General features: G+C 40.1%; 1 protein-coding gene across 1 annotated transcript in view; it reads left to right on the top strand.

Moving 5' to 3' along the window:
• The window catches only part of BTBD9 (BTB domain containing 9), a 118513-nt gene extending 115884 nt beyond the window's left edge, over positions 1–2629 (top strand). Inside the window, exon 12 of the mRNA XM_055815914.1 lies at positions 817–2629. Within this exon, the coding sequence (XP_055671889.1) occupies positions 817–1011 (195 nt within the window). The 3' untranslated portion in view covers positions 1012–2629. The remainder of the gene's footprint in view (positions 1–816) is intronic.
• Positions 2630–26991: the final 24362 nt, after the last annotated feature.

The raw sequence follows: 26991 nt of genomic DNA, 5'->3' as shown, positions 1-26991 counted from the left end.
GATTTATTTGTTTAGTATGTGGCAGAGCTGTGCATTTTCTAGCAATGAGAAATCATATAGAAAAAAGTTTTGTAACAATTTTAAAGAGTTCCTCCCCCTTCTCCTCCCAGGCACTTCAAGAACAAGTAGAAGTAAGAGTAAGTAAAGTAGAAAATAAATTGGAAAAAAATGCTGAACAAATGGTCCTCTTGCTTTAAGGTACAGTCACCTGTACGCTGGTCCCAGGTATTGTTTGAAACATCTGAAAATAATCCCTGTTTGAAATGGAGTGTTTCATCTGGTGAAGCAGCAGCCTCCTTGGACACTGAATGCCTTTCTACATCCTCCAGGATCTGTCTGTAGAGCTACCATTGCTATTACAGCAGAGGGCAATCTTGAAATAGAATCATATTGGCGATTATTTAAATTCCATTTCTAGTGTGGATGAGCATTCAGTCTTTTGAGGAAGTAATTAGATCATGAGATATGTTGAAGACAATATAATTGTTGTCATCATCCAATAGCATGTAGGAGATACTACTTGGCAAAGAAAAAAATCATTTGCAAATATCTCTATCCGCTTTGGAACAGTCTTTCTGATTTTTAGTGCCATATGTAAAGGTATGATTTGAAGGCTTTCCCTTGCTCTGCTTGTATCACTTTATAATGTTTATGGCCCATGGATAGATGTCTTTGACCTCATGGTGAAACGTTCTAATTTAAGTACCTCAGCACTGATCTGGTCTGCATGCTTCCGTATAGACTTCATCTTACTTTGATCTTACTTTTGCCAGCATTTAATTGTTTTGCTTTACTTTCGTTTTTTGTTTTCTCCAGGTTTTTCACTGTGTGCATTTTGAGTGTCCAGCACAAAACAGTACCCACAAGGATGAGAGTGGTAAGGAAGTGGCAACAACAGAGGTGGGGACTGTTGGACAACAGCTTGTTCCTCACCCTGTTCGAGCTGCAAGCACTAGTTCCCTGCATTCCCCTCCTGGATCCACCTCGCGTTCACATGCTCACCAACCATAAAGGAGATTGAAGGGGAGCTTTTGCAGCCCTGCTGACGTTATATGAAATTATTCAGAACCTTCTTGTGCTGGCACTTTTTCATTCTTTTTCTCTGTGAACAAAGGGGACCATGTCTGAAAGCTGGAAATACTGAAATGGAAAAGGCTTTTCCCAAGGACAAGAAGAGACTGCTTCACTCTCCTCAATTTGTTCAAATCAGGCTGGTCTCCGAGGGGGGAGAAAATAGGTCTTCAATCTTCATCAAGTACCCCATTAACACCCTACCTCTCTAATCTAACCAAGGCAAGGAGAACAGAAGGAAATAAAAGGCAGAGTTACAGAGGAAATCTAAACTGACTTGAGCAGAATGGAAGGCATATGAAATAAGTATTTGTTCCCTGGAGGCTTCCATTAGCAAAGAAAATGTTTATGGAACACATCGGTCCAGAATATATGTTATTTTTAAAAGTTATTCTTCATTCATATTCCTTTGTAACTAGCAATCTGTTTTCTAAATTGTTTTGACTCTGTATTCCACTTTGTCTCTTATTTTTGGCCGTAGCAAACGCTGTGCAGTAGATTAAGGAAGTATCAAACGTGTTTACCTGCTGAGATGCAAATTCCCTCTTTCATCAGTGGGATGACAAGACAAGCCTTCATGATATCAACAAACTAATTAATGGATGCTATATTAATCTTGGCCTTAGCTGACTTTTCAAAGTACAAAATTGTCATTTCTTACACCCAAAAAGAAATTCCTAAAGCCAGCATCCATTTCGAAGAAAAAAATTTCTCACTCCTGAAGATGATTACTTAAATTTTACCTCTGATCCTAAGAAAGCTTGCAACAGGTCATTAAAAATGTTTGGTTTAGAAAAGTAAAACTGCATCTGGTCACTACAAGCAGCTGTTTGAATACAAAAAGAAGAATTTGCTGATACTTATTTTTTTCCAAGCAAAAAATGTTTTACAGTCTGCAGCTAAAAATGCAAAGGCTTTACGTGCGTAAACTGTTCTCATAATCTTCATAAAATATAATGGTTTTACACTGTATTGTAAAAGATCTGGCTCTTACTACAATCACAGAATCCATTATCCATCTATGTCTGTTTGGATTACATTGCCAGCTACTTTGCTTATTCTGAGTGTTTCCACACTGATGATACAGTCTCTTACTCTCCAGATCTATGTGACTTTTAGGAAGAGCTCCACATTGGTCTTTCAGTATGGGATAAAGAGATTTTGTATTAAGACAAACACTGAAGTAATTGACAAAATTGATTAGGAGAGTTGTTACTCCTTACGAAGTATATTATACTGGAAATGTCAGCTATCCAGTTTTATGAACTTGGAATGTCTTGTGGTAATGAATAGCCTTGTCAGAAGAAAACAAAGCTAGTGTAGGATAAATATGGTTTTCCTTTGCATAGCCATAGTGATAAAATGAGTTATATCAACATAGCAAATAGGATGTTAATTTATCACACTACTTAATTTGAAAGAATTTCCCTGTTGGATACTGGTTGTGCTAAAACAGGAAGAAATATAACAAGTGATAGCAATGAATCAGTATAAACTTTGAAGGAGAAAAGCTTCCTTTTTCTTGTTTCAAATAAAATTGATTAGGCTTTATCAATAATATTACAGTATTTTTCAGTGCCAAATTGCAGTTGAGTTATGACATTTGCGTACAACCTCCTCCTTTCCCACTGCTGTCTTCTGACTTGCGAATGCCTGACGGTGAAGATGCAAGCCCATCGCGTTATATATAGCTGGTAATATGTGCCACAGCTGCCTCAGACATTCCGGAGTTCCGAGGCAGGATACTGCTCATGCTGGCCAGCACCTGGTCTGGGCTGCTGGTTACCTGATGGCTTAACAGCCTTTGGAGCACAAATGAATTGAGACCAGCTACTGGGGACACAACTCTCTTGTTTAGGTCAAAAAAAATGGAATTTTATTATTATTATTATTATTATTATTATTATTATTATTTGCTTTGAAAAGTAAAACCAGAAAACTTTTCTATTCTGGTTGTAATCCATGCTGAAACTACTGAGATGCGTGGAGCATGTCTTGTCTTTGGCAGATAAGTCCTTCCGTGTCAGATGGTTTTATCACACAAGTTTGCTTTTCTCAAGCTGTGGATAAGCAAAGGACGTAACTTCCTAGCTGTTAGTCTTTAGTAGTCACCATTGTAGAGAATGGTTAAAAAAAATTTTAAGCAGTTTGAACCAGCTATTCTGAGTCTAGGCTCTCAGAGAAGGAGCATGATTTTCAGTTTGTAATCTTTGATGTGCACAATTAATTTTTATGATACAAATAAGTCTTGTAGATTATAACCTCCTGCAAATCTTTTTGATCTAGTCCTATGACTCACTGTTGAACAGAAATGTGTATTTATTTCCCATGGCATTCACTCTCTGCCAAGAATCTGAATTAAACAGATCTGAGAGATTCCCAAAGCAAAAACTCTTAGGTCCTATAGACCCTCCAGTTTCCCACCCACAAAAGTCAATCAAAACAAAAAACAACTTTGCATTGCCCTTCATACAGGTGAATAGAAATTTCTGGTGTCAGACTGATTCTCAGTCACACATGGCCTTTGTCACAGTCTTTGTTCCTTCTCTTTGAGTTGCTCTTAGAACCTGCTACTGACGTGAGTCCAGTGTGATCACAGAGCTCCCAGGCTTTTAAGACAAGCCCTGCCCAACTTCATATTTTCTAGTGGGAATCGTTTACCTTTTTATACAAAGAAATAATGTTGAAATGTTTAAGAGACCTGAGCTCTGTTTGGTCTTCTAACGCTACCCACCAGCAAAGACCCCTAACATCTGTATTGCCTACTATAGGTCCCTGTCTTAAACATTGTGTCAGCAACACATTACTAGTGACGAAGATACCACACAGAACTGATTTGTGGTTTGGTGTAAATGTTCACATTCTTTCTAATTAGCGTCTGTATTTATTGACTCCTGATGTCAGATGTAGTTCTTGTATATTCTTCTGCAATCATTTTTTTCTTTTTCCTTTTTTTTTTTTTTTCCTTTCAGTGGAAGTAAGCTGTGCTGTTAGGGCTTAATATCAGGGTTTATCAGAGTGATGAAATACTATAATTAGAGGAAGAGTGGCTGGAAAGCTGGCCAGCAGAAAAGGACCTGGTGGTGCTGGTCAAAAGCTGGCTGACTGTGAGCCAGCTGTGTGCCCAGGGGGCCGAGGGAGCCACCAGCTCCGGGCTGGTGTCACAGACTGTGTGGCCAGCAGGGCCAGGGCCGTCACCGTCCCCGTGCTCGGCCCTGGTGAGGCCGCACCTCGCACCCTGGGCTGGGTTTGGGCCCCTCACTGCAGGGGGGACGCTGAGGGGCTGGAGCGTGTCCAGAGCCGGGCAGGGGCTGGGGACGGGGCTGGAGCACCAGGCTCACGGGGGGCGGCTGAGGGACCTGGGGGGGGTTGGCCTGGAGAGGGGGCGGCTCAGGGGGGACCTTATCGCTCTCTGCAGCTCCTGGCAGGGGCTGTGGGCAGGGGGGTCGGTCCCTTCTCCCAGGTGATGGGGGACAGGACAGGAGGGAACGGCCTCAAGCTGCCGTAGGGGAGGTTCGGATGGGATAGTAGGAAAGATGTCTTCAGTGAAAGGGTGGTCAGGCATTGGAACAGGCTGCCCAGGGGCAAGGTGGAATCACCATCCCTGCAAGCATTTAAAAACCACGCAGATGCAATGCTTAGGGACGTGGTTTAATGGTGTCCTTGGCAGTCCTGGGTTAATGGTTGGACTTGATGATCTTAAAGGTCTTTCCCAACCTAAATGACTTTATGATTCAGAACTGTGTTATCGCTTACTCTTATTTTATTTGCAACAGGGGTAGAGTAGAACTGACCAAGTATTTGTTGCTTTCTTGTCAGAAGCTATAAATAGAGCTGTTGTGAGATTTCTGTGTGATGAAACTAACTATATTGTCACTATTGAGCCATTAGTTCTATTCAGTACTTTAGTACCTTTAAATTCCCCAGGCCTCATTTTCTGTTTTTCTTCCTTAGGTTGAATTCAGACTTAAGTTCAACTCATATGGAGCTCAACCAAGCTCTTTTTAAAGTCTCTTTATTTAATTAACTTATTCCAAGTGCATTTAAAAGATTTTTATTCACAGAAATGTACAGCCAAATATCAACTCCTTAAAAGTGATTTATCCAGGAAAATTCATTTCTGAAGTGAGCAAAAATTGTGCAGCTCTGTTTCCAAGAGCTGTTTCTATTGCCAATCAGCTCCAAAAAAAGTTCAAATGGCATGTTAAATGAAATTACAATGAGAGAAGTTAATCCAAGTCTAATGCAAAAGACAATACAAAGGAGGAATCACCGGTTTTGTTAGAGAAAAAACTGTTCTTCATTGCAGTTTCCTTCTTTTAGAGCTCTATTTCTTTCTTTTTTCTCCATGAAAATCAGTTTTTCTTGTTTATTATGACAACTTGTGGAAGAGCTCAGTGCTTCTCAGCATTGCTGAAAAATTCAAATGAATGTAATACATGTTCATCTTTACTAATTATAACATTAGAGAATTTTCAGTTTAGTATCTGACTTGATGAGAGCTGGTTTCCATGAAAGAAAGCAAAAGATGTCTATAATTGTTCCACTCTAAGTAAATTAAGATTTCCAACCTCATTCATGCGAGCATCTACTCATTATTCAGCAACGTTTTGTGCATCTGGAGTCAGTATGGAAATCAGAAGACAAAGTCAGTGCCGTACTTGTCTGATTGTTGTGTCTTTGTAGTTCTGGTTGTACAGTGATGCCCACTCAGAGACACTCAATAAAAAATTAGAACTTAGATGTGGTTTCACACAAAGTAGACAAGCTATTCACTCCGTTTCTCTGTGAAAGTATTTATTGGCTTATATTTTGACAAGTGTTAATATACTCTCAAATGGACAGAGAACACATTGGTAATTTTGTTGTTGTGGCTGGAGTAGTCGGCAAATGATCAGAGCCAGTAAGATTTGGTGTACTTAAAAGTAAATGTTTAGGGGTTTATGGCATTGTATCAGTTGCCAGAGGACTAAACCATGCTTCAGAAATAATAATTTTTAGATCTCAGAAGATGTTTGAGGCCTGGTTCCCATCCCCACAGTTAATGGTGTATTTAGGTTAGAATCCTTAGTTCTCTCTGAACTGGTCGTTGTTGTTGTGAGTTGTACTAGTAATCGCAGATGTATATAGAAGCTCCACCAAAGCTTTGTTCAGTATACAGCAATAAAAGTCCTGGCTCAAGTTTTAGGAGAACCTAAATACTCATACATATATATATATGTGTGTTAAACTGAGCTAGTAGCTATTTACCTTGAATTTAGAACAGGTTCTAAAGCTCCAAAACTAAAAGGGGGAAAAAAAAGAGAGAGGGAGAGAAAAAAATTGTGCAGGCAAGTGTGAAATGCTACATTTGTGGTATGGCAGGATGCTGACTATTTCATGGTTGCTTAAAAAGTGCCAATGGCTAAACAAGATATGGGTGAGCAGGTCCAAAGCTGTTTTTTGCCCAGTTAGGTATTGGCAATTCGGCTGTAGTGGGGTGTATAAAATACAGCAAGCTAAATGCTCATCTCAAAGACGGGTGCTCTCCAAAGAACACACCTATACTCCTCCTAGCTATCTGATGTGCTATGGTTTACAGTGTTTACAGAGTGAGCCTTCATTTGACTGGTGTTCACTGCTCAAAAAAGCCCTGCAGACTATTCTTCTGCAGACAGCCCTTCACAAGCTTTCATTGCAAAATTTTGGCTGAGGTAATGTAAAAGTCCCACCTGTATTCCATGATAGAATCTGGGTCTGTGTTTGATTCTGAACATGCTAACTAGAAAAACAGTTCTGAAGTCACCCTGCAACTTTTCTTAGATAAAAAAAAGCCCAAATTAAAAACTGTGGTACGATACGAGGAAACTGCAGGTATCTGTCATTTACCAGTAGTCTGACTGCCAGGACAACGACACACCAGTTTTATGATACTGTATGTGTTTAATGACTATGATATATACAAGTGGTGGAAGTAAGTGAAGAATCAGCTCTACACACCATTGGCATTAGCCATCACCCAGCCAGACGTCAGAGAGATACTTCTTTTTGGGCTCCTTCCAGCCTAATAGAATAATTCAAGTCAGTTTTCTGTTAAAAATTATAATTGATTCATTACATAAATGTCATGGGAATTGAAGTTCAGATTATTTTGGCTAAAAATCTGAATGACTGGTGACTTCACCCTGCACAGGTGTAAACACACCTCCCCAGTGACTCCTGCTACTTTAGGCCTTGGGCTATCATATGGAGGAGAGCTGCACTGCTGGTGCAATGTAAGTACTTTTCCTCATTAGAACTTTTACTCATCTATTTTATATTTATCATCTTGGCACATCTGTTCTCTGTGCAGGTACACATCCCTCAGTTAAAAGAAGGTAACCAGGTTTCTCGTGATTTTCAGAATTTTCCAGTGACTTCTGAAAACTGGGAGATACACAACAACCTCAGTCTATATTAAGTAGCCTGAGGAATTTACAAAACTGACCTGTGTGGTCTTTACAGTGAATGCTATGTGTCCAAAAAGTACCAGGTGACTCCTGAGATATCAAGTTGGGCAGTATTACTGTTCAGGTGAGGATTTTTGCATCTAAAATTATGTGCCATGTAATCCAAGTGAATGGTAGTCATCACAGCTTCTTTCTGTAGAGAGGAAGCAGGGAACTTGCACACCTACCAGAAATCCCTCATTTCCTTCGTATCATTTTTGGTCTATATCACGTATCTGTTGTCTTTTTATTCCTGAACTATAGTAGTTAGGTGATTCATGGTTAGTACCTAGAATCCAATAAATGTCTTTAACAATAAGTGTTCAGAAGTTTTGGTCTTTACATAAAAATTTTAGGTTGTGCTTTTGAAGCATGATCAAGCCACAGAATTTGGGTTTTGGCATCTTTTATAGCTGTCTGCTGGGTTTTTTAGTTATTTTCAGCTGCTAAAAGGTAGTAGAATACTTCACAGGAATTTCTCATAGAGATTTGTCACGCTGAGAAACAGCTTTTGAAACAATTACGGCGGGTTCATTGCTAGAGAATAGGGGCAGGTTTCTTCTGCTTCCTGCAGGCCATGATGGCATCTGAGTCATTCTGTGAGTTTATTTATGCCATTTTTAATAATGGGTCATTGGTGTTGCATGATTTGGATCTATTTCAGGAATTATGTCACTTAGTAATTCCGAGAGGTAAATACTTTAAATGTTTTTATGCAGTAATACAAAGTTCATGGGACTTTGATGATTAGATTAGAAACATATCACGGAAAGATCTAGACTTGGAGGGAGCAGTTTGGGGGCGAGACCAGTATGGACTTAAAAGTGTGCATCTCTGCATGTATAACTAAGAAAATGTACGTGTTACCGAAGTTGAAGTACCTATTTGCAAAGATGTGTTTCTACGGTTTGGGGTTTTTAATTCAGGGAATTTTATTAAGGAATCTATCACTCATCTGAATGTGAGCATTACAAAGAAAGTGGAAGAAAACATAGGGAGGGAGCAAGGCTTTAGTAGCTTGTATGGGCAGAACAACTCAAATATGATTCTTGTGGACTGAGCTAGCTCTGTCTCCAGTCTTCGTAGCTCTTACTTTTTCCTACATGCTTGCACCAGTCTGCTTGTTACTTCTTTTCTTTTCCTCCCTACCTGGCATCATACCACTCTTGCTGTGGTGTTCCCTGGAATTTTCCTCCAAACTGTAATACAATAAGGATTTCTAAAAATTTATTTAGTTTTACTTCTTTGTCATATGCTGAATAAAATATCCTCATCTCCATTCATTCACATCAGACTTTAAAGGCAACTTCCACTAGCCTGTCAAGTGCTAGTGAGCAAAATTTTTATTTGGCTATCTACAGATATGGGAAATACTAGCCTTTTTGGAGCTTTACTTCCATAATCTGTTTGCAATCTGTTTGTTACCCTTAAGAGGAAAATCAGTAAGAGGTTTTCTGTTAACTTCAGTGGTTCAGGCTTTGTGCAGGCTTATCTAAGTTAAGTTTAAATATAAATTTAAGTATTTCTCTTTCACCATGATGCAACAGATAAACACTGAATTTGTTAGTTGTTCATTGGTCAATGTGTTGTACATAAGTATTGTTTTCTAAAAAAATTGCATAATCAAAAGTGAACCTCAAAAGAATTCATAACTTTTCAGCGCTCCTGTGTGAAGGTGTTTCAGCTGTCTAGAGATTCAAACATCACACTGAGCACATGAACTCATTTTGAGAATTATAGCGTTACTTCACAATTCTGCACCCATGTCTATTAACCTTGCCCAATATCTTGTAAAACTTCCTTTCCTTTCTGCTTTGTCCAATTCCGTTCTTATCATTGGTTTTCTTTCTGAAGTGACTGTTAATGTTGTTCCTTCAAAGATCATAAATCAAATATAAGGAGCAAGGTTAAATAGAAGTTCAGCTTTTAATGAGCTTTTCCGCTCGTTTCTGTCGGTGCTCCTCTTTCTTGATAGACAGTGGTTTAAAACTATATGGTCAAACTCCCCTGCTCTGTAGTAGTTATCATTGTATCTTGAGAGTTTTGTGCATTAAATCGCTTTCCTTCTTTCTCATACTTCCTAAACGTAGAGTGGTTCTAAACTACCTCAGACCTTGTTGTGAACAGGTACAAGTTTCAGCTAAAGTTTTCAGACTTTATCATAGTCTTTGAATGTTCTTTAAGTGCATATATATGTAGTGAAATCAGCCTGCCAAACCCTGACTGCATTTTCAGGAATACTTTCTCAAATGGGGTACGTAACTGGGATGGATGCACAGCCGCACCCATCCAGGCTCATACTGATGCCTCTTACAAGAAACACTTCTTAGGAGCACATCTTCTGATGTGGGAAGTGCTTCAACTTTCTCGTCTCAGCTCTTTGAAGGAAGATATTGCCTGCACTGGACTAATTTCACCTCTCTTTTACTGTGACAACCATCCTAAAAATTGTGTCATCAGACCTCCATTCCTGGCCTTTAGCAGGAGCTGTGCTATTGCATCGGACTGTGCTCATCATACGAGAATAAACCCCACATGGCATGTTCTGATGACCTCGGTAACAATTTATACCATAACAGACACGCATCGCCAACCATTTGGGCTAATTAGGTTTCAGGTAAAATGATGGTTGCAGATTGTGCTGCAGTGATCCAATCAATAACTTTGGGAATTGTCTGGTTTTGCAAGTTATCCATTGAACAACCTGGCAAACCTTGTTAGTGCTGATTTCCTTTTCACCAGCAGACGTGCACATCATCAAATGAGCATTTTGTAACATGAAATTTTCTATGAGCATCTGGGAAAAAAAGCATCACAACTGTATCCTTAGTAACAATGTGTGTATTTGTAATGAGAGTTATAGAATTATTAAACAGCTATAACCTATTCTGTGCATGCTCTAGCATTGTATTAACAGTTTGTATTAACAGCTGATAAGCAGAGGGTTCTAGAGAGCAAGGAAGGCTGGCTCTGGATTTCTTGATGAAGAGTTTCGAAGAGAGCAAAACTCACCAGAGTAGATGCAGGACCAGACAATGTTCAAAGCAAATCATAAAGTGAAACTGTTGTGGCTTGTATTTATTTCTTTGAGATTTTTCTTTACAGTATTTAACTTCACAGGAAAATATAAAATATATTTAAAATAGTGACAATTAGAAATGCACCTTTTCAAGAATGAGAGGGGTGTGATTTGAGAAATAAAGTCATTTTTTGTGTTTAATTGCTTGTCTGTAGTTTTGTTAAAATAATGCTAGAACCTGTCTGGTGCTGCTCATGTATTGCATGTGCGAGTAGAAGAGTTTTGGCAGAACTGGATTGATTTCCTGGCATGACAAGGAAATTAATGTCATCATCATTGGTATATTAACTTTTAGTGACATGATTTTAGTATCAACATAGAAATTATTTTCGCAGTGACTTTCAGGCCAGTGAGCATCTATGAAGCTCCTGCAAATGTTGAGAACAAGAGCTGCCGGAGGTTCCCACCAGGATGTGCCACTGGTACTCTCTGGAAGAACTGTATGAATGAGTATTTCACTTCATTTCACAAAAAAGGGGGCCAATATTTTGAGACTTGGGAATCTGTTTTCAAACGAACCAAAGAAGGATTAGCTTTTCAGAGGTATTTAGCACTTGCTTTCCTTTGCACTACCATGAAAGGTGGGAGCACTGAGTGTTTGATTCATCAGTATTAAGCCTTTATCTGCCTGGCTTATCAGCCTCACATACTGAACAGAATTTTTGTAAGCCTTGCCTGGATTTCAGACCCTCATGCCCTAATGCAGTGACTGTTCCCCAGTAACAATACATTCCACTATTGTGTTACCTTTTAAGCAGTTGTAGGTGTGTCATGCTATTCCTTTCATAAATGTGTGTAACCCGTGTTACCTAGAAGCGGAGAGATCAAACTCAAAAGATGGAAGTAAGATACCAAGTTGTAAGATCAAGCTAAGGTACCACAGCAAACCATACAATGCCATAATATGATTAGATCTAATTTCTTTTGTGTGTTGATTAGCCATACAACCTTTAATAAGTTTGACAGTTACATTTTGAGAGTAAAAATGGGATCTTAAAGTGTCAGATACTACTGTTCATTTAAAAAAAAAAATGGATGTGTGGATTTTGGAGCACAAGCTGCCACCCTGGTCAGTTACTAAATTGTGACACAGCATGTGGTAACACTGATGTGAGGAAGCCTTGCTTTTGAAATGGTGTTTGTCTAATGCAGTATAGGCTGAATGTAAGCCAGCAAGTGGTACAATCCAGTCAATGAGAAGCAGCGCGTGCTGAAGCCACTGCATTGCCAGGCCATGTGTCCCAAGTTAAGAGAAGGTAAATTATTTTTGCTAAATTTTCACAAATCAGAGGCCTCCTGAGGGCTTTGGAAAGTTTCCATTGCAGCCCTCAGGCAAAATTTTTATTGTGTTCAACATAATGAATTCATAGCAAGTGTTGGATGTATTACACTAGAAGAAAAAATACACTTAGAGAGAAAGGAAAAAAAGCTGGATAAGAGCAAAGCTAGGAAGAAAGATTCTTTCCTCTTGCTCTGGTAAGGGTCCAGCTTATCTTTGCCCTTAGGCTTGTAAAATCATCGCCAGCAGGTAGGTATCGTGAAGGGAATGCAGACTGAAGTGGAAATACAGCTACCTTTCCAGAGAGTAGCAGAGTGCAGAGTCAGTTTGGATGCTACAGCCTGAGGATTTATTTCGAGGTTGTTTCTAATTCCAAGTGATGGACTCACTTGCTAATGAGCAATGGCAATTGAAGCTTAAAACACTGTGACACATCGTTTGAGTGTGAGTTGGAAAGACCAGATACATATCAGATTGCAATCATTTTATCTTCACTGTATGCAGCAAAATGCACATAAACAGGACGTTTTTGTTACTCATTGTAATTTATTCTCTATTAACTGCTGCTTAAATATCCTCGTAGGCTGTGCTAAGCAAATTACATCTCCTGGAAAGTAGGCAATGGTTGCCTTATAGCTCAGGGCAAAAAAGAAATAATCATATAAGATCTTACTTGAGTCTCTGTATTTCTGTGCTTTGCCATTCTTTTTCCCTTTTTCTCCCTAAAAAAATGCTGTTCTTTTCTAGCTGGAAAAGTGCATGGGTTTTGTCTCAAAAGCATCAGAAGAACCAAGGTGCGTAGAAAAAAAAACCACCAATGTATCCCATTTGGTAAGTACATCACAAAATTTTCCCTTCATGCAGCTGAGTCATTGGGAAGTTTGATGTGTCACAGTGCCAACTTTAGCTCCATTTATTAGCAGAGATGGCCCACGCTTCTGCGCGCTGTGGAATGGGGTTTGCATTTTCAGATCTGTCGGGTCATAAGTATGCCTTCACCTGAGACTTGCTTGCCTGTCCCTGGTTTCATTCGCAGTCATTCATCACCACTTGCAGTGTGGTTTTTAGAAGACAGGAGCTGCTGCTCAGGGCCTGCGTGTGCTGCATGCAATCCCAGCCAGGGAGGCACAGCTATGGAATAGCCAAGGGGTTTGGTCACCCTCATGGAGAGGCAACTGCTCTCCAGTGCGTCTGCTCCCTTGTCTCCTTAGCTACTGCCTTGTGCCTCAGTTATTCTCAAATTGTGGGACCTGTAACAAGATGGGTTGAGACACAGCTGTGCTTATTTAATATAAAGACTTCTCTACCTGTAGGTCATGCATACTTGCACGTTTCTGCATACCTGATGTACGCAAATGGCTCCAAGCAAACCAGCTGTGTTCATGCACGCTCCTCGCTAATGAGAGATCCCTAATTTGACTCAGAAAATTTGTGAGCTTTGAAAATGTGGACTGTTGCATTCTTAGGTAGTAAGCTTTGCTGCAGATTCCAGGATTGCTGCTTGAAAACCATATAAAACTGATTCTAGCAACAATTACCCCTAAATTGCCCGTGCCTTGGAGACTGCATGACACCAAGTCTCAGCTCTGTTCAGAGGTATTTATTTTTGATCATCATTTTGCAGCCTGATTTCATGTTTTTATTAGGCACAACATGTATGAAGAGATTACACACAAACAAATGTACTTGAATATGTCAATAAGGGGCATAGTAAGAATGTAAGAAATTTGCTTTAGGAACACCTGAGGCTCCCTAGTGCAGTTCTACAAGTCCATCATGTTTAAGAAGGCAATTTCCTATCAATCCATCATTGCAATGTATTAAACTGATGCCACTATAAGGATCTCAAAAGGTCTTGCTTTCTAACAGCCTAATGAAATGAACACCGAAGATGTGTATTTTAAGAAATGAGAATGTTTTACAAATAGATGTATTTCTGACAGGTTTTCTTTATGCTGCACACTCTGTGCTAGACCACTACATAAATATCCTTGTTGTTTTAACTCAGACATGACATTATCACATTCTGTTATCAGCTGCTGGGTGAAAAGATATTTTTGCTAAGGTGCTGACATAGTGTAGTTTTATTGCTACTTGAACCATTCAGACTTCAGCATCACATAATGGAGGTGACACTCTTTTATAGATGTATTTTTAAGCTAATAGTTTCACTATTAATAAACAGATAAATGGGAGTTTATTAATATAAATGGAATATATGTCACAATGCTCTTTTAGCCATGTTCAAAGCTATATAGCATCAGTAGAAATTTGCTGCCAACATTTAAGCTTTTGATTTCTCTGGTTATTAATGATAATATCAGATAGAAGCAGCCACCCTTGGAAGTGAATGAGGAAAGGGAAAAGGAAAGGAAAATGTGCTTTTAATGTTGTCGTAGTATTGTCTAGATTAAAACCTACTAGGAGGATAAAAAAGTGCTGCCTTTGGAATTGAAGCTGTTAGAATAAATGTGTTTTTCAGCAAAAACACAGGAGATAACAGTAAGGGTATACAAATATTCCCAGTCAACAGCTTTCCAGTTGATCTGTACATTTAACTCTTTCCCATGTGTTTAATGCTTTCTTGTCCTGCTCCTGGCAGTTTTCAATCCTCTTTGTGCTGTTGTAACTCCAGCGTGGAGGGCTTTTTACTGGTGACAGTTCTGTTCTCTGGCTCTCAAGTTCAAACTACTGAAAGAGAAATAAAGCATGGCATTACTACACAAACATTTTCTTTGTCCGTGTTGTCACATAGGACTGGTGAAAAGGTTTATTTGAATGGAAGGAAATACAGGTAGCTCCTTTGTCAAAAGCATCATTCCCAACTGCAGACCAGCAGAAGTATTTGGGCAGAGAATGCTGGATGCAGGGTTGGTAATTTTAGTCTTAAAAACAAACTGGCACAATTGTGTAGTATTAGCCCCTGATTAGAACAGCCAGCAGTTTCTACTTTTCTGGAATTTGGAGTAATAATATAAGCATACATATATTATCCTACATATTTTATGAGAGCTGAATTCCCCATTAAACTGATATTTCTTTTTGTTTCAAACTAGACTAAGACCCATGACTTAGAGCAAGAAATCCCATAATCTTCTGGCATTTGCCAGATTCAGATTTGACTGATGGTGTATTCAAGAACTTCCACTGTCTCTCGTGCTTGCACATAATCTGTTTGGGTGATGGGCCAACATTTGGGGGTTACAGCACATGACTAGGGCCATTAAAACCTCAGCTCAAAGAAGATGATGTTATTCCCTTTCTATCCTTAATACTGGCAACCTCAGAAACACAAGCTGCAAGTTTACTAATACTGCAGGGCATGTTCTTTCTTGTTTTCCAAGCATGAATTCTGAACAGTTCCCAGTGGTAGCTGTTTAGGGAAATGACTGTCCCAGTAACTTAAACACAATGATTTCTAAGCTTAACTATTACACGTTTCAAATATTCTCTCAACAGGATAAGTAAAGAGGAAGGCTTATTATTCATCTTCAGAAAATGGTCCTTTGGCCCGACTTACATTTATGAAGGAGCTCATGAAAGGGCCTGGCACTTCACTTTAAGCTATCATGACCCATAGTCAAGGAGATGCTCTTATATGTTGCAAGGTTTTTACCTCTGAAGAAGAGACAGAAAGGAGCTGGTGAAACATGAATATTCAGGGCCACATCAACCAAGTGACCTACAAGTAAGGTTGGTGTCTGTAACAATTTCTAAGGTTAGGAGATGACAAAATAGTTCAGATCATCTGCTTTCCAAGGCTGCTGGATCCTGGGTCACTACATAGGTAGTGGGAATAGGCTGAACACTGAAGCTGGTGGATATCTATCTTACCTGTATTGAATATAATCTTTAATTCTCTCTGCTGATCGCAGCAGAGGCAGGCCAAATCAACCATGCTGTCTTGGTGAGACATAGCGGTAGGCACATAAATCTAAGATGCCATAGAGAATGCCCCACGGTTGCCTGTAGCAGTTGTACATCAAATTTAATGGTTGACTTCTATTCAGTTGAGAAGCTTGTGAAATATCTAAATCCAAAATATCAAAAATTTTCAACTTGATTGCACGTTTGTATTAAGATAACTGTAGTACAGCCCCCCTCACAAATGTCACTTGCAACACCTCCCTGTTTCTAATGAATATTAAGGGTGATCTAAGATCACATTTTCACTAGTGGTCTAACTGAAGACAATATTCTCTGTTAGGTGCTATGCAAAGGTGTATTTCAGGTGTAGTTTGGAAGGGTTGGCTGGTCCACTTTATGGCAAGGAAGATATAACATATTCTGCTCCCCTGAAAATACTATAGAAACTATTGGGTAACAGCTGTTGTGTAGATTTTATTTCTGAGAATATGAAGTAGCAAGTTGCTTTATTGTTTTCTTCTTAAATGAAAGTAGAATTGCCCATTGGGTTTTGAGTGATTTTAATCTTAAGGTCAATGGGCAGATCGCAGTCTTTTTTTCCTCAAAATTAATGGTTTTCCTTACCTGTCTTTCTCACCACCGTGTTTTGCCTTTTCCCTCCTCCTTCAGAGCCAAATGACTAAAACACAGCAGATGCTGACAAACAAAAAAACCCTTTTATGCATTTTACTTATCATGAGAGTGCTAAAATTTTAGCTTTTTAGCTCACTTAATCATTTTGACAAGATGACAATACAACATATCATCACCAGACAGATGACACCAGACAGATGACAATACTAATCCTGCAGCAGGTTCTCAAGGGAAATTTTTATTGTAAAAATTGACAGATTGTATCAAGGTGAACATAATACATTTAGGAAAACAGCACTTTGCCACTTTGTGCAGTTCAATACCTCTGGGTCTTTATCACTGTTGAGTGAGAGTTCCTGCTAATCTCAGAATGTGGGTTCTGGTGAGGCTGGCAGGTCCTTCACGTCAGCCCCCACTCCCGAAGCTGGTGAGATGCTGACAGATAGGAAGTGCACAGATGTTTGCTTAATGGCTATTTCCCCAGGGGCTCCTGTCAGAGCTGTCAGCAGGGAAATAGGGGAATTACCTTGGAAACTGCTAACTCACTTTCACCGAATGATGGACTGGTGCATTACAAAACAAATCTGACCAGTTTTTGAATGTCTGAACTGCCTCCAAAAAGAGAGGAAACTATTCCTAGCGTAGATGTTGTCACCCATGTGTTGCTCTGTCAAATCAGTTATTGTTGGCAGGGACTAGTGTCCAATGCCTCAGTTGAAGGGAAGAGTTGTCAGCGTGCATGACCTGTTGAGTGGTCCTGGACGGAAGATTAAGAGTCAAGTCAGGAAGCAGTTCCTGAGGGGGGGTGGGGACGGGGGAGCTGGGGGGTGGGATGGGGAAGGCAAGGAAAAAACAGCAATTCCTAAGGGGGAGAGGATGGAGGGTGGGGGGTGGGGGAAGGGGAAGGCAAGGAAAAAACAACTGTTTAATTTTTGTTTAAGGTGCATTTTCAGAAACCCTGGTGATCAGGATTGGTATAAGATTCAGGCAAAGAGAAATTCTAATTATCCCTTCATGTGATGACTGATTTCCTGCACTATGGGGTCTGATTACTCCTTTCTTCATGATGCAGATAGTAGTGGTCAGAAGACCAGGCTGCAGGCTGGGGGAACCAAGGGCTGTACCCCTGTGGCTGCAATCAGGCGTTATAAGCGTCAGCTTGCAATATATCACCCTGCTCATTTTGCTCCATGGCTTACTTGCTGTGCCTGTGTGTTGAGATGCTTTTAACTCATGCAGAATTTGATCTTTCTTTTTTTTTTTCCTGGCATTAACACTTTTTCTGTGACCTGCGTAAGAAACACACAGCCCAAGCTGAGAACGTGTAAGCCTTGATGATGCGTGGCATATACTGACTTATCCTGAGATATATTTTTCTTGATTTCTTTGATATATTCAGCATCATAATTCCTATATGGTTACTGCTTCTTTGTGTATTCCAGTGGGAGTTTATCTTTTGCTTTTCAGAGGTTTGCCACAGAGACAACCCTTAGTGGAGCATCGTTGTGTGCCTGGTTCATCTAATTATCCTTTCTAGTTAGGGATGCATCAGGGGCTCTGTGTTAAATTGGGGGAAGCTTTTAAAGCTGAGTATCTGAATACTGAGAGGTGGAGAAACACAAAAGAGTAAACAGAGGGCATCATATATTGAACAGGAGCATTCAAAGATGGGAGCTATTACAAGCAGGCAGCTTTGACTTCCTACTCCCCGCAGCTGACTATGCCATGATTTCCATGGAAAAGCTTGGGGAATCACAGTAAAGAGACCTCCCCTTCCCCTGAAGTGACCAGAAATATTTTCTTCCATTGCAGCAAATTAACAACATGCTACATGCTCAAGGATCTTTTCTGAGCTATTTCAGTAATGCAGTACAGTAACGTAGTTCAACCCATGCAACGTCAAAATATGAGAGTTTCTTAATGATACTGGCATGTCAAATCTGGGTGGTCAGAAGATTTTTAATAAAAGGAAAAAAAAAACCCAACAATCTAAAAAATATTGTTCATAATAAAGCACTTGTTCTGCTGCCTCACTTATCTTTTCCTGAAGACCTCACATTTTCACATCATCATACTAGGGCAATGTCCTTGTTAGTGGTGTAGTGACTCTAGTGGGAAAGAACAAGCGCATCGGCCTGCTTAAGGCTCACCTTGCAGAGAGCAGCAGGAATCAGGGAAGCCAGCAGGTCACGCTGACATCAAAGGCTAAAACAGAGCCCAAAGAAATGCAAACTAGGTGGGACTCTTCAGGACAGGAGCTATGCACTGCTCCTATGCAATGGTTTCCGGTGCTTAAGAACCACCAATTCAGACCAAGCTGAAAAAAAAATACCCCAAGCAAAGTAGACACTGCTTTTTCCAGTTCTGAGTAGACCTGTCATAGCACAGCACAGTATGGTTTATGGCATTAAATGTTTATCATTCAGGCAGCAAGTAGATTTTTTCTATGCTTAGCCATAGTCATAAAGGAGTTTCATATAATGTCTTATTACAGTGGCATCAGATGTTGGAAAGAAACACTGAAAGATGCCATCATGATTGTGAGAGGTATAGTGTATGCATATCATCAACAAAGATGAGTTAATGGTAACAAACAATGTTAGCGTGAGAAATTTATTACTTTAAACTGTCTTTGGATTATCTTCCATGTGGTTTCAAAACAGAATATACATAAACTGTCATGTTCTACCCCTCAAACCCAAATCCACTCTTCGTCCTTTCTCCCTCCTATTAGTCAAAATCAGGCAGATGGTGGTTACCCAAAGGCTATAAATCAGGAAAAGGTACAGTCTAAGTTCTGTGGCATATGCAGTATCTGTAGTTATTGCCTGTACTCCATTAGTATGTCACACCTCTAAAGCATCAGAAATACAGTAGCATTAAGTTAACAAAAATAGGAATAGTATAGTAATAAAACCAATTAAATAATCAACTCATGGATATTGATTCTACAACTACTACTGTATAAACATGTCTAATTCCTCACCCACCTTTCTAGATAAACAAGATGTATGAATATATGCACATGTATGTATGAAAAAATGCAGGTGCACATGCACACGTGAGAGCGTTCTTTGATCCAGCTCCCCAAGGCTGTCAGCTAACTGGCAATTGCATATCAAAGCTCTAACAAAGTAGTAAAACAAGCAAATACAATGTATTATATTTACCCATGGTTTCTACTCTTCCAGTTCTGCCTTGCACAAATCACAGTGTTTGGCAATGTTCTCACACAGTGCGAACTGCTGTAAATCCTGGAGTTCCATAGCAAAGTTACACAGTAAGCGCCAGTGTATTGCACACTAAATCACAGAGTTTTACCAAAGAAGTTGCAATATCAGCTGCTTTCCTGCATTGTTTGTGTTTATTGGGAGCATTCATCAGTGATAGATAAGGTCAGTTTGTGCTGCTGTTGTCACTGCCCAGAGACTGAGAATGCAGTGATTTCTCAGAAATTCTGCTTCTTGCTGTCCCGTGTCACCCAGAAAATGAACTCTGGCAAAAGCAATCAGCAGAGTGGCACAGCCAGCGCAGATTATAGGCAGGTTTGAGAAGGACTTGATCTCACAACTGCACAATTGTCTGGCGTACTCTATTTACTCTTAATGAAAACTGTCGAGGAGTTTTCTGCCAGGGCATTCAAGTACCATGGAATTGAGCACTGCCTGTGCCTAGCTAGGTTAGATAGGCGTAGTGAGTTGAGAATGTAACATTAAACTCTGTGACTGAATCAACATTAGTTTCTATAATGCAGATTTACAAAAAATGCCTGGAATAAAACCCCATGTAAAATCAGAAGGAAGTATCAGTGTTCCAGCAATGGCAAAATTCGGTGTCTGAGAAAGACAGAAACAGTGGAACACATGTGGCTTGAAGGCAACTTCTTTCCCAAAGAGCTGATATTTTCACAAGACAAAGGATCTTTAAATGCTCAAGAAACACTATAAAAAGCCTTCTGAGCTAATGACTTCCATTGTTAAGTCATATCTCTGGTGAAAACACTTCTGATCAGCTAGCTGAGTGGAGAGATTTGTCTTTACTTACATGGGTGACAGCCTACTAGCAGATCTGTATAACTAAAAAAAAAAACAACACGGTTATAGTCTCTCCTCACAGTTCACCCACCTGCAGTCCTGAATTCCAAGTCTACCCCAGAATCCTTGCTATGAGAAGTACAAACTGGTAGAGATGTGCATTAATGAAGGCCTGTGAAATTCAGAATCATTGCCATGTTACGTTTCCTCCTTTTTGTACATTTTTTAAGAACGCATTCTAAACATCTCTATAGTGCAAAATGTGTCATGGGATTCCTGTCTCAAGGAGCTTGAAATATAATTTCAAACACAAAATAACAGGTAAGGTAGCAAAACAACAGACAGATCTGTGGCAAAGCACTTAAATCTGTGAAGCAAATGAAAAATAAGTTGATTTTTATATACTAGAGGCTGGATTGTGGATTTAAATGGACTTTCCTCATTGTCTATTACACGAAAATGGAAACTACAGAACAATGGTCTCTCAGCAGAAAACACAGTATCCTGTTTTCATTGCAGTTTTAAATCCAGAGAAAGCAATGACTATATTCCATCCCAGGATGTCCTTTGCTCAAGATTTGCTGCAACTATCTGACAACATAGGAAACTTAACTTGGGGTGCTGAGGGTTTTTTTTCACTCATAACTAGAGGTGAAAGAGGTTGTCTTTCATATTTCACTATTGTATGTCTGTGTTTCAATTACTGTTTTGTCTAAATTTCCCTTTAGCAGGATTTAGATTAACGAACAAGACTTATGGCTTCACTAGGGAAAAAAATCAAGACATTTACAGAAGTCTGTGTATTTATACTGATGCTTAGCCTGCTGTGCCTGCACTAAACGGCACAACTAAATTCAGCCTGGGACATCAGATTTACAATTTATGTGGGTGGGAAGAAACGTTTATGTTAAGGGAAAAAACTGCTGCTGAGAGGGAGTAGAAACCAACAAGCAAAACTAAGTATCTTACATGAATAAATTCTAAGCTCTGCACATTTTTGTTTCCTCCTTCCTGGTCCTTGCTACTGCTCTTTTGGGTCATCATTTTATGGCAAGTGTCCCTTTGGCACTAGGATGTGTCAGGAAAGTGGCTATCCCACAATATAACCAGCAAGGATTAATGTGGTATCTCAGCTAGGTGACAGACTGTTTTACTGTGAATGGAGTTGCTAAAACATAACTTAGCTGAAAGGCTGTCAGGGTTGACAATCACTAAATTCGGAAGAGCCTTGGACTTAGTGAGAGCCTTTTTGCTTGACAAGTGCACTAATCCATGGCTAAAGGAAATGAGGAGGCTCAGCAAATGAAGCAGAGTAGGAGGAAACTGCTGGTGTGATTAACAGCTGGTAAAAACATGAACTTGAAATAATTGCAGTTCTCCATGTTCACGGTCTCTTTCTATTCATCCTATACTCTTCTTTTGATGACAGAAAGAGAAGAGGCTAACTAACCCACCAGCTAGCCTGAGATCCGTAGGAAATACTTTTGCAAACTCTGATCCAGAGAAAGCACTCTCTAATGGTTGTAGCAGGGAAACAGCAAACAAGTGTCCCTCACCACAGTGTCAGGTCAGGGATTTACCATCCATAGCTGCAAGGCAGTTTAAATTCTCTGTAGTGTACAAGCTCAAAAGTGATAAAGCTATGCCTCGTCTGATAGGTTCAAGAGTGAAACTCAAAGTTGCATTTCTGACTAGACTACCAGGCTGTAATTTGGCTGCAGGTGGAAAGTTACAGGCTTACATTTTATGGATGTAAATGTTATTTGCCAAAACATAGTTTTAATTTTAAACACCCACCCCTGAAATGCTGTTTGGTGAATCTGGGTACATACTTCTTGCATTCAAATGGGTTTCTCAGCCTGTCAGATGCTACTGGCAGGATAGTGATTTGACTTGGGAGACTGCTAATTCTCCTAAGATTATTAGTCAGCTAATACCCACCTCAAAACTTCCTGTAAGCTTCAGCAAACCATGAAGTTGGCTTCACCTCTCAAGTGGGACTTCTGAATAAACACGACTGTGTCCTTATGGCTTGCCAAGGAAGTTAGGACAATACTGGAGAATGACATACAGAAAGAGGAGGCAGCACAGAGGACAGTCAAACACTCAAAATCCAACACTATATTCAAATATTATGCCTGACACCAATGTATACTTTTCTACTCTAAAGGTGAAAAGCATTTTAAAGGTGGAAGGCTTTTCATGCAAAGCATGGCAAGTAAAAACCCTTCAGGACTGAGGAGAACAGGAGCTTCTACTCCTCAGTGAAGAGAAGCTGGAAGGACAGAGGAAATGAAAGGTTAGTGGGGGGAAAGTGAGAAAGAATAGGAAGAAAAAAAGAGATGTGGAGAACTAGAATAAATAAAAAGGGCAGTACATGTCCTTAAGACAGAGATGGAAGAGGCATTAAAAAGGAAAACAGCCAATAGAATTTCCATGAAGAAACATGAGTTATTTTCTGGTTCTTTCAAAACGTGGAACCTCAATAAACAAAGTTGCTCAGAACCTCAAATTTTGTATCTCAGCCAAAACAAAGAGAAAACTGAGAAGCTGTGGCAAAAAGCAGATACAGGAAGCCAAAAATCCCAAAGAAGCTTAGTTTTGGAGATACTGAAGTGAAACAAAATGTGCATGCAAAGATGCTTTCTATTAAATCAGTCTGAAGGAAATCACGCACACAAATGGGGCAGAAAGGACAGCCAAGGGCTTGGGAGTACAGCTGGAAGTGGAGAAATAGTAGTCATAATTAGCTAGTTCAAAAATTATTTACTGTTATTTCCCTCCAAAGTGTTGTTTTTCCTGAACATGAAAGCCCCAAAGCATATCAAATGTATTATAAACTACAGTTAATTAATTTAGCACCCCTGCTAGAGAAACCAGTCCATTTTTCTGTGTCAGGTGTCTTCTCCAGTAGCATGCTCAGTCCTGGCACTCTGCCTGGTCATTCCCTAGCCTCTTGAAAACGTAGGACAGGCTCTGCTCCAGGTTGAATCTGTCTTACCTGTGTGTAAATAAGTAAAGCATGAGAGGCAAGAAATGAACCAAGAATGAAGCTGTGTTTGATAAAGTCATATCTGGACAGTTTTTCATCTTTGGAACCTCTTTCAAAATGCATTCAGCTAAGAATGGAAACATGCATACTGAGCTGCTGCAGTTGCACTGTTTGACAAGTCTGCAGATCTCAGCTACCTCCTTTGTTCTTCCCATATACACAGATACTATTGGATAAGAGATGGGAGAGAGATCCTGTAGTAAAATCTCCATTATCAATGGTAATGGGGGAACCTGTGAGATGAGAAGCCTATACAAGTATTACTGGGTACACCTGAGAGCACAATATAATATACCCAATGTCTGTGGCCAGATAATAAGCTTGACTGAAATCAGACCTGCACTGGACAAGAGCTAGGTTGGCTCTTGCAGTCACACTAGTGTTCCCCAGTCTTCCAGAGAGGGGATTCATTAATCCAGTGTGGTGCTAGCCAGGATCTAGGTCTGCAGCTACATCATGGCTTGAACAAACAAGCCCTGGAACCAGGAGCACAGAGCTGCAGGTGTGGAGACAATGGTTCCGTACGGCATCCGTGCAGATCCAGCTTGTGCAGAGCTGCTGTGCACAGCTGTACTCTGTCTTACTTCTTGTGGCTCTGGAAGATGTCCCTGCACACTATTCCTGACAGCCCACCTGGCAATGCACTACCTCCGCAGCCATACTAGGGATAAACCACAGTATGAATAATCCCGTCCCAGAAAACAGAGAGGTGGTTTGTATAGTAATGTCCATGGCATTAATTTCTGCAAACTGCAGCCCTGCAAGGCTGAGATGACTATGAAACGGAGGTGCAGGAGAAGAAGATGGATTACAAAGCTATCTTGAGCTGAGCATGGAAAAACGCTTGTCTTCTATACTGCCATGGTAAATCAGATACATGACTATCAGTATTTTCAGCGGAAAAATTGGATGAGCTTCTTAGATCAAATTAAATGTATATGCAGAAGGAGAGGCAGCTAAATCAAAAACCCTTGAAGGGAATCCCGAGTATTCAAATATTTAGAGAGAACCAAAGCAGGTTTTGTTTGCCTCCTGGATACATTCACCTCCCTGGGAGAACAGGGAAAACTGCAGGGGACAGTGGTAATCTGAAACATTCCCCTTCCTGTCTAATGAGGGATGAAGAAAAAATCCATTAAAATTAATTTGTAACCAACAACAAAAATCAGCTCCTTTGTCATTCTAAAAACTTTGAAGGAGAGCTGTATTTTCACTACAACAGTGCTAGCAGACTATCCTGATTCTGTAACAGGTAAAAGAAAAATGAGCACCAGAATCCCTTATTGTTTTCATCCCTTTGATAGAGCCTAGAGAAAGGACCCAAAGAAGTTTTTTAGTGGGTGATGAGTTAAAAAACAGTAGGTCTCAGGCAAAGCAAACAATCTAAAATATTTTTGATTTCAAGTTCTAGATATTCTTGGAAAAAACACAGAGGCTGCAGTTAAAAGTGTGTGTGTGTGTGGGGTCCCTAATAAAAGACTAATTACTGTGGTTCCACAGCTCGAATGTAAGGTACAGTTTTCTTTCCTCCTTTGGGCTCAGGATGAGCTAGTGCAAAGGGCTTTTAGGTGTGTCATCTTCAGGCACTTCGGTTCAGTATTACAGCTGCAGAAAACAAAAGCAAACCCAGCCTCCTTTTCCAATGCTTGTCCAATCCTGGGAACACAAAAAGGCACTGGAAGATGTAATTTTACCTTTTTAAGGATATCCAGAATTCTAATGCTCAGAGTGATGAAACAGGAACCAGACACAAAAGCTGTAGGGCCTCCTCTAGAAGGCACCAAGGATAGGTACCTAACTTACACAAATAGCTCTGGGTTCAGCACTGAGCACTGCAGTCATAAATTCATTAAAATGTAGTTGTGATGGTGCCTCTATTTTTTTTTAAAAAATAAACAGTTGCAGCACCTGTCTAGAAACCTGGATAGCCAAGCTTTAGCTTCTCCATCTGAAGGATCCTCCCAGTTATCTTCCAGGAGGGTACCATAAGATGACATAAAGCAAGCTGTAGGAAGAAGGCACCCTTCTCTGGCTTGTTAAAGTTTGGCGGCTGTACAGCTAATAACGTAAGGTATATGCAGCAAGTAAGAAGGAGACTGGTTTTAGTAAAAGTGATTAGTGCATGCCCTGGGAATGATGGGATTTTATGCCCTGGGATTTTATAGCTTCTTCTGATCTATCTGTTGGTGGCAACTGCGAGTGTGTGACCAACACCATTAAGTTAAGCGTGCACGCTGCTCTGGGGTTCAGTGAGAACGGGGGCCGAGCCGTCATGAACTAGTCTGCTCTAATGCAGCAATGCTACGTTTCCAGGATGTCTTACTGAAGCAAAGCTCCATGAGTCATAACCTTTCACTCTGTTTCCTCATATTTAAAAATGAAAATAATGGCTCCAGCCTATCTCACTGGGGCTTCTGAGGCTGAATTAGCAATTATGAGCTGTTATAAGATCTCTGGAGAACTGGCAGAGCATAGTGTGGTAATCAGTTTTCTGCTGTCTTAAATACTGGATTTGGATACCTCAGTGTGTGTATGTTCTGTTGCCCTGCTTCAGAAAAACAGAAGGGAAAAGAGCAAGTCAGATACAGATTCAGAAATTCTTCTTTATTACTATATAATGAAGGGTAAAGGCATGTTGATTCTTTTGACGCATTCTTCTGGTTCCCACATGCTAACACAGCTGTGGATTAGAGACTAGGATTGTGATTGATACCTCCGTGCCAGTACCTCCCTTCCATGAAGAATCATTTGTTTTACTTAAAGTGGAGCAATAAACAATATGAGCCCAACATTTCACCTCTGTGGATAAGGATTCAGAATGAATGTTAATAGAAAAGTCCTGGTTAAAAGTCCCAAGCTTCAGTGAATAGCCATTTGCTCTGTTATGTGTGTGATTGTAAAAAGATGATTCAGGAGCTGGTAGAAAAGTGTGAGTCTTCCCTGGAGGGCGCAAAAGCCAAGTGTGCTCTGAGGGCTGGCAGCAGTGGACAAAAGATACCAGTGAGAGGATTCCTACTGACCAGTATTTAGATCACCTTGCTGCCAAGGCTGTTAGAGGCTTCAGGTTTCCTGCAGAGGTCAGATAAAGAAGTTATTTTCCTTTTCTGGGTGAGGGTGATGAGGAGGAGTCAATAACCGTCCCTCCTGGGTAGCCAACTGCCTTCACAGCAGGGTCCTGCGCACTGGGACATGGTCAGCATGAAACAGATTTCAAATCACCAAGGTTAGGATGTATAGTAAGCAATAACACTAATCACATTTCTTTAATGAGAAAAGCACCACGTCATAACCATAACGTTTCTCTCTCCAGCCTGTCTCCAAGGTTCAGCTCCTTATAAAAGCTCTGGAAGAGTAAATCTTGTCTTGGCCACCATCTAATGTGACAGTGACACTGGTAAAGATGTAGACTAGGTTGTCCATCCACAGCTTCTCAGATGTATACATATTGCCCTTTTTCCCATGTCCTCAAGCCCCTTCCTCAACGTGAAACCAAGTCACATTCCAGCCCC

Source organism: Falco peregrinus, chromosome 11, assembly GCF_023634155.1.
Source record: "Falco peregrinus isolate bFalPer1 chromosome 11, bFalPer1.pri, whole genome shotgun sequence".
Lineage (NCBI taxonomy): Eukaryota > Metazoa > Chordata > Aves > Falconiformes > Falconidae > Falco > Falco peregrinus.
This window is presented reverse-complemented; position numbering and strand designations above follow the sequence as displayed.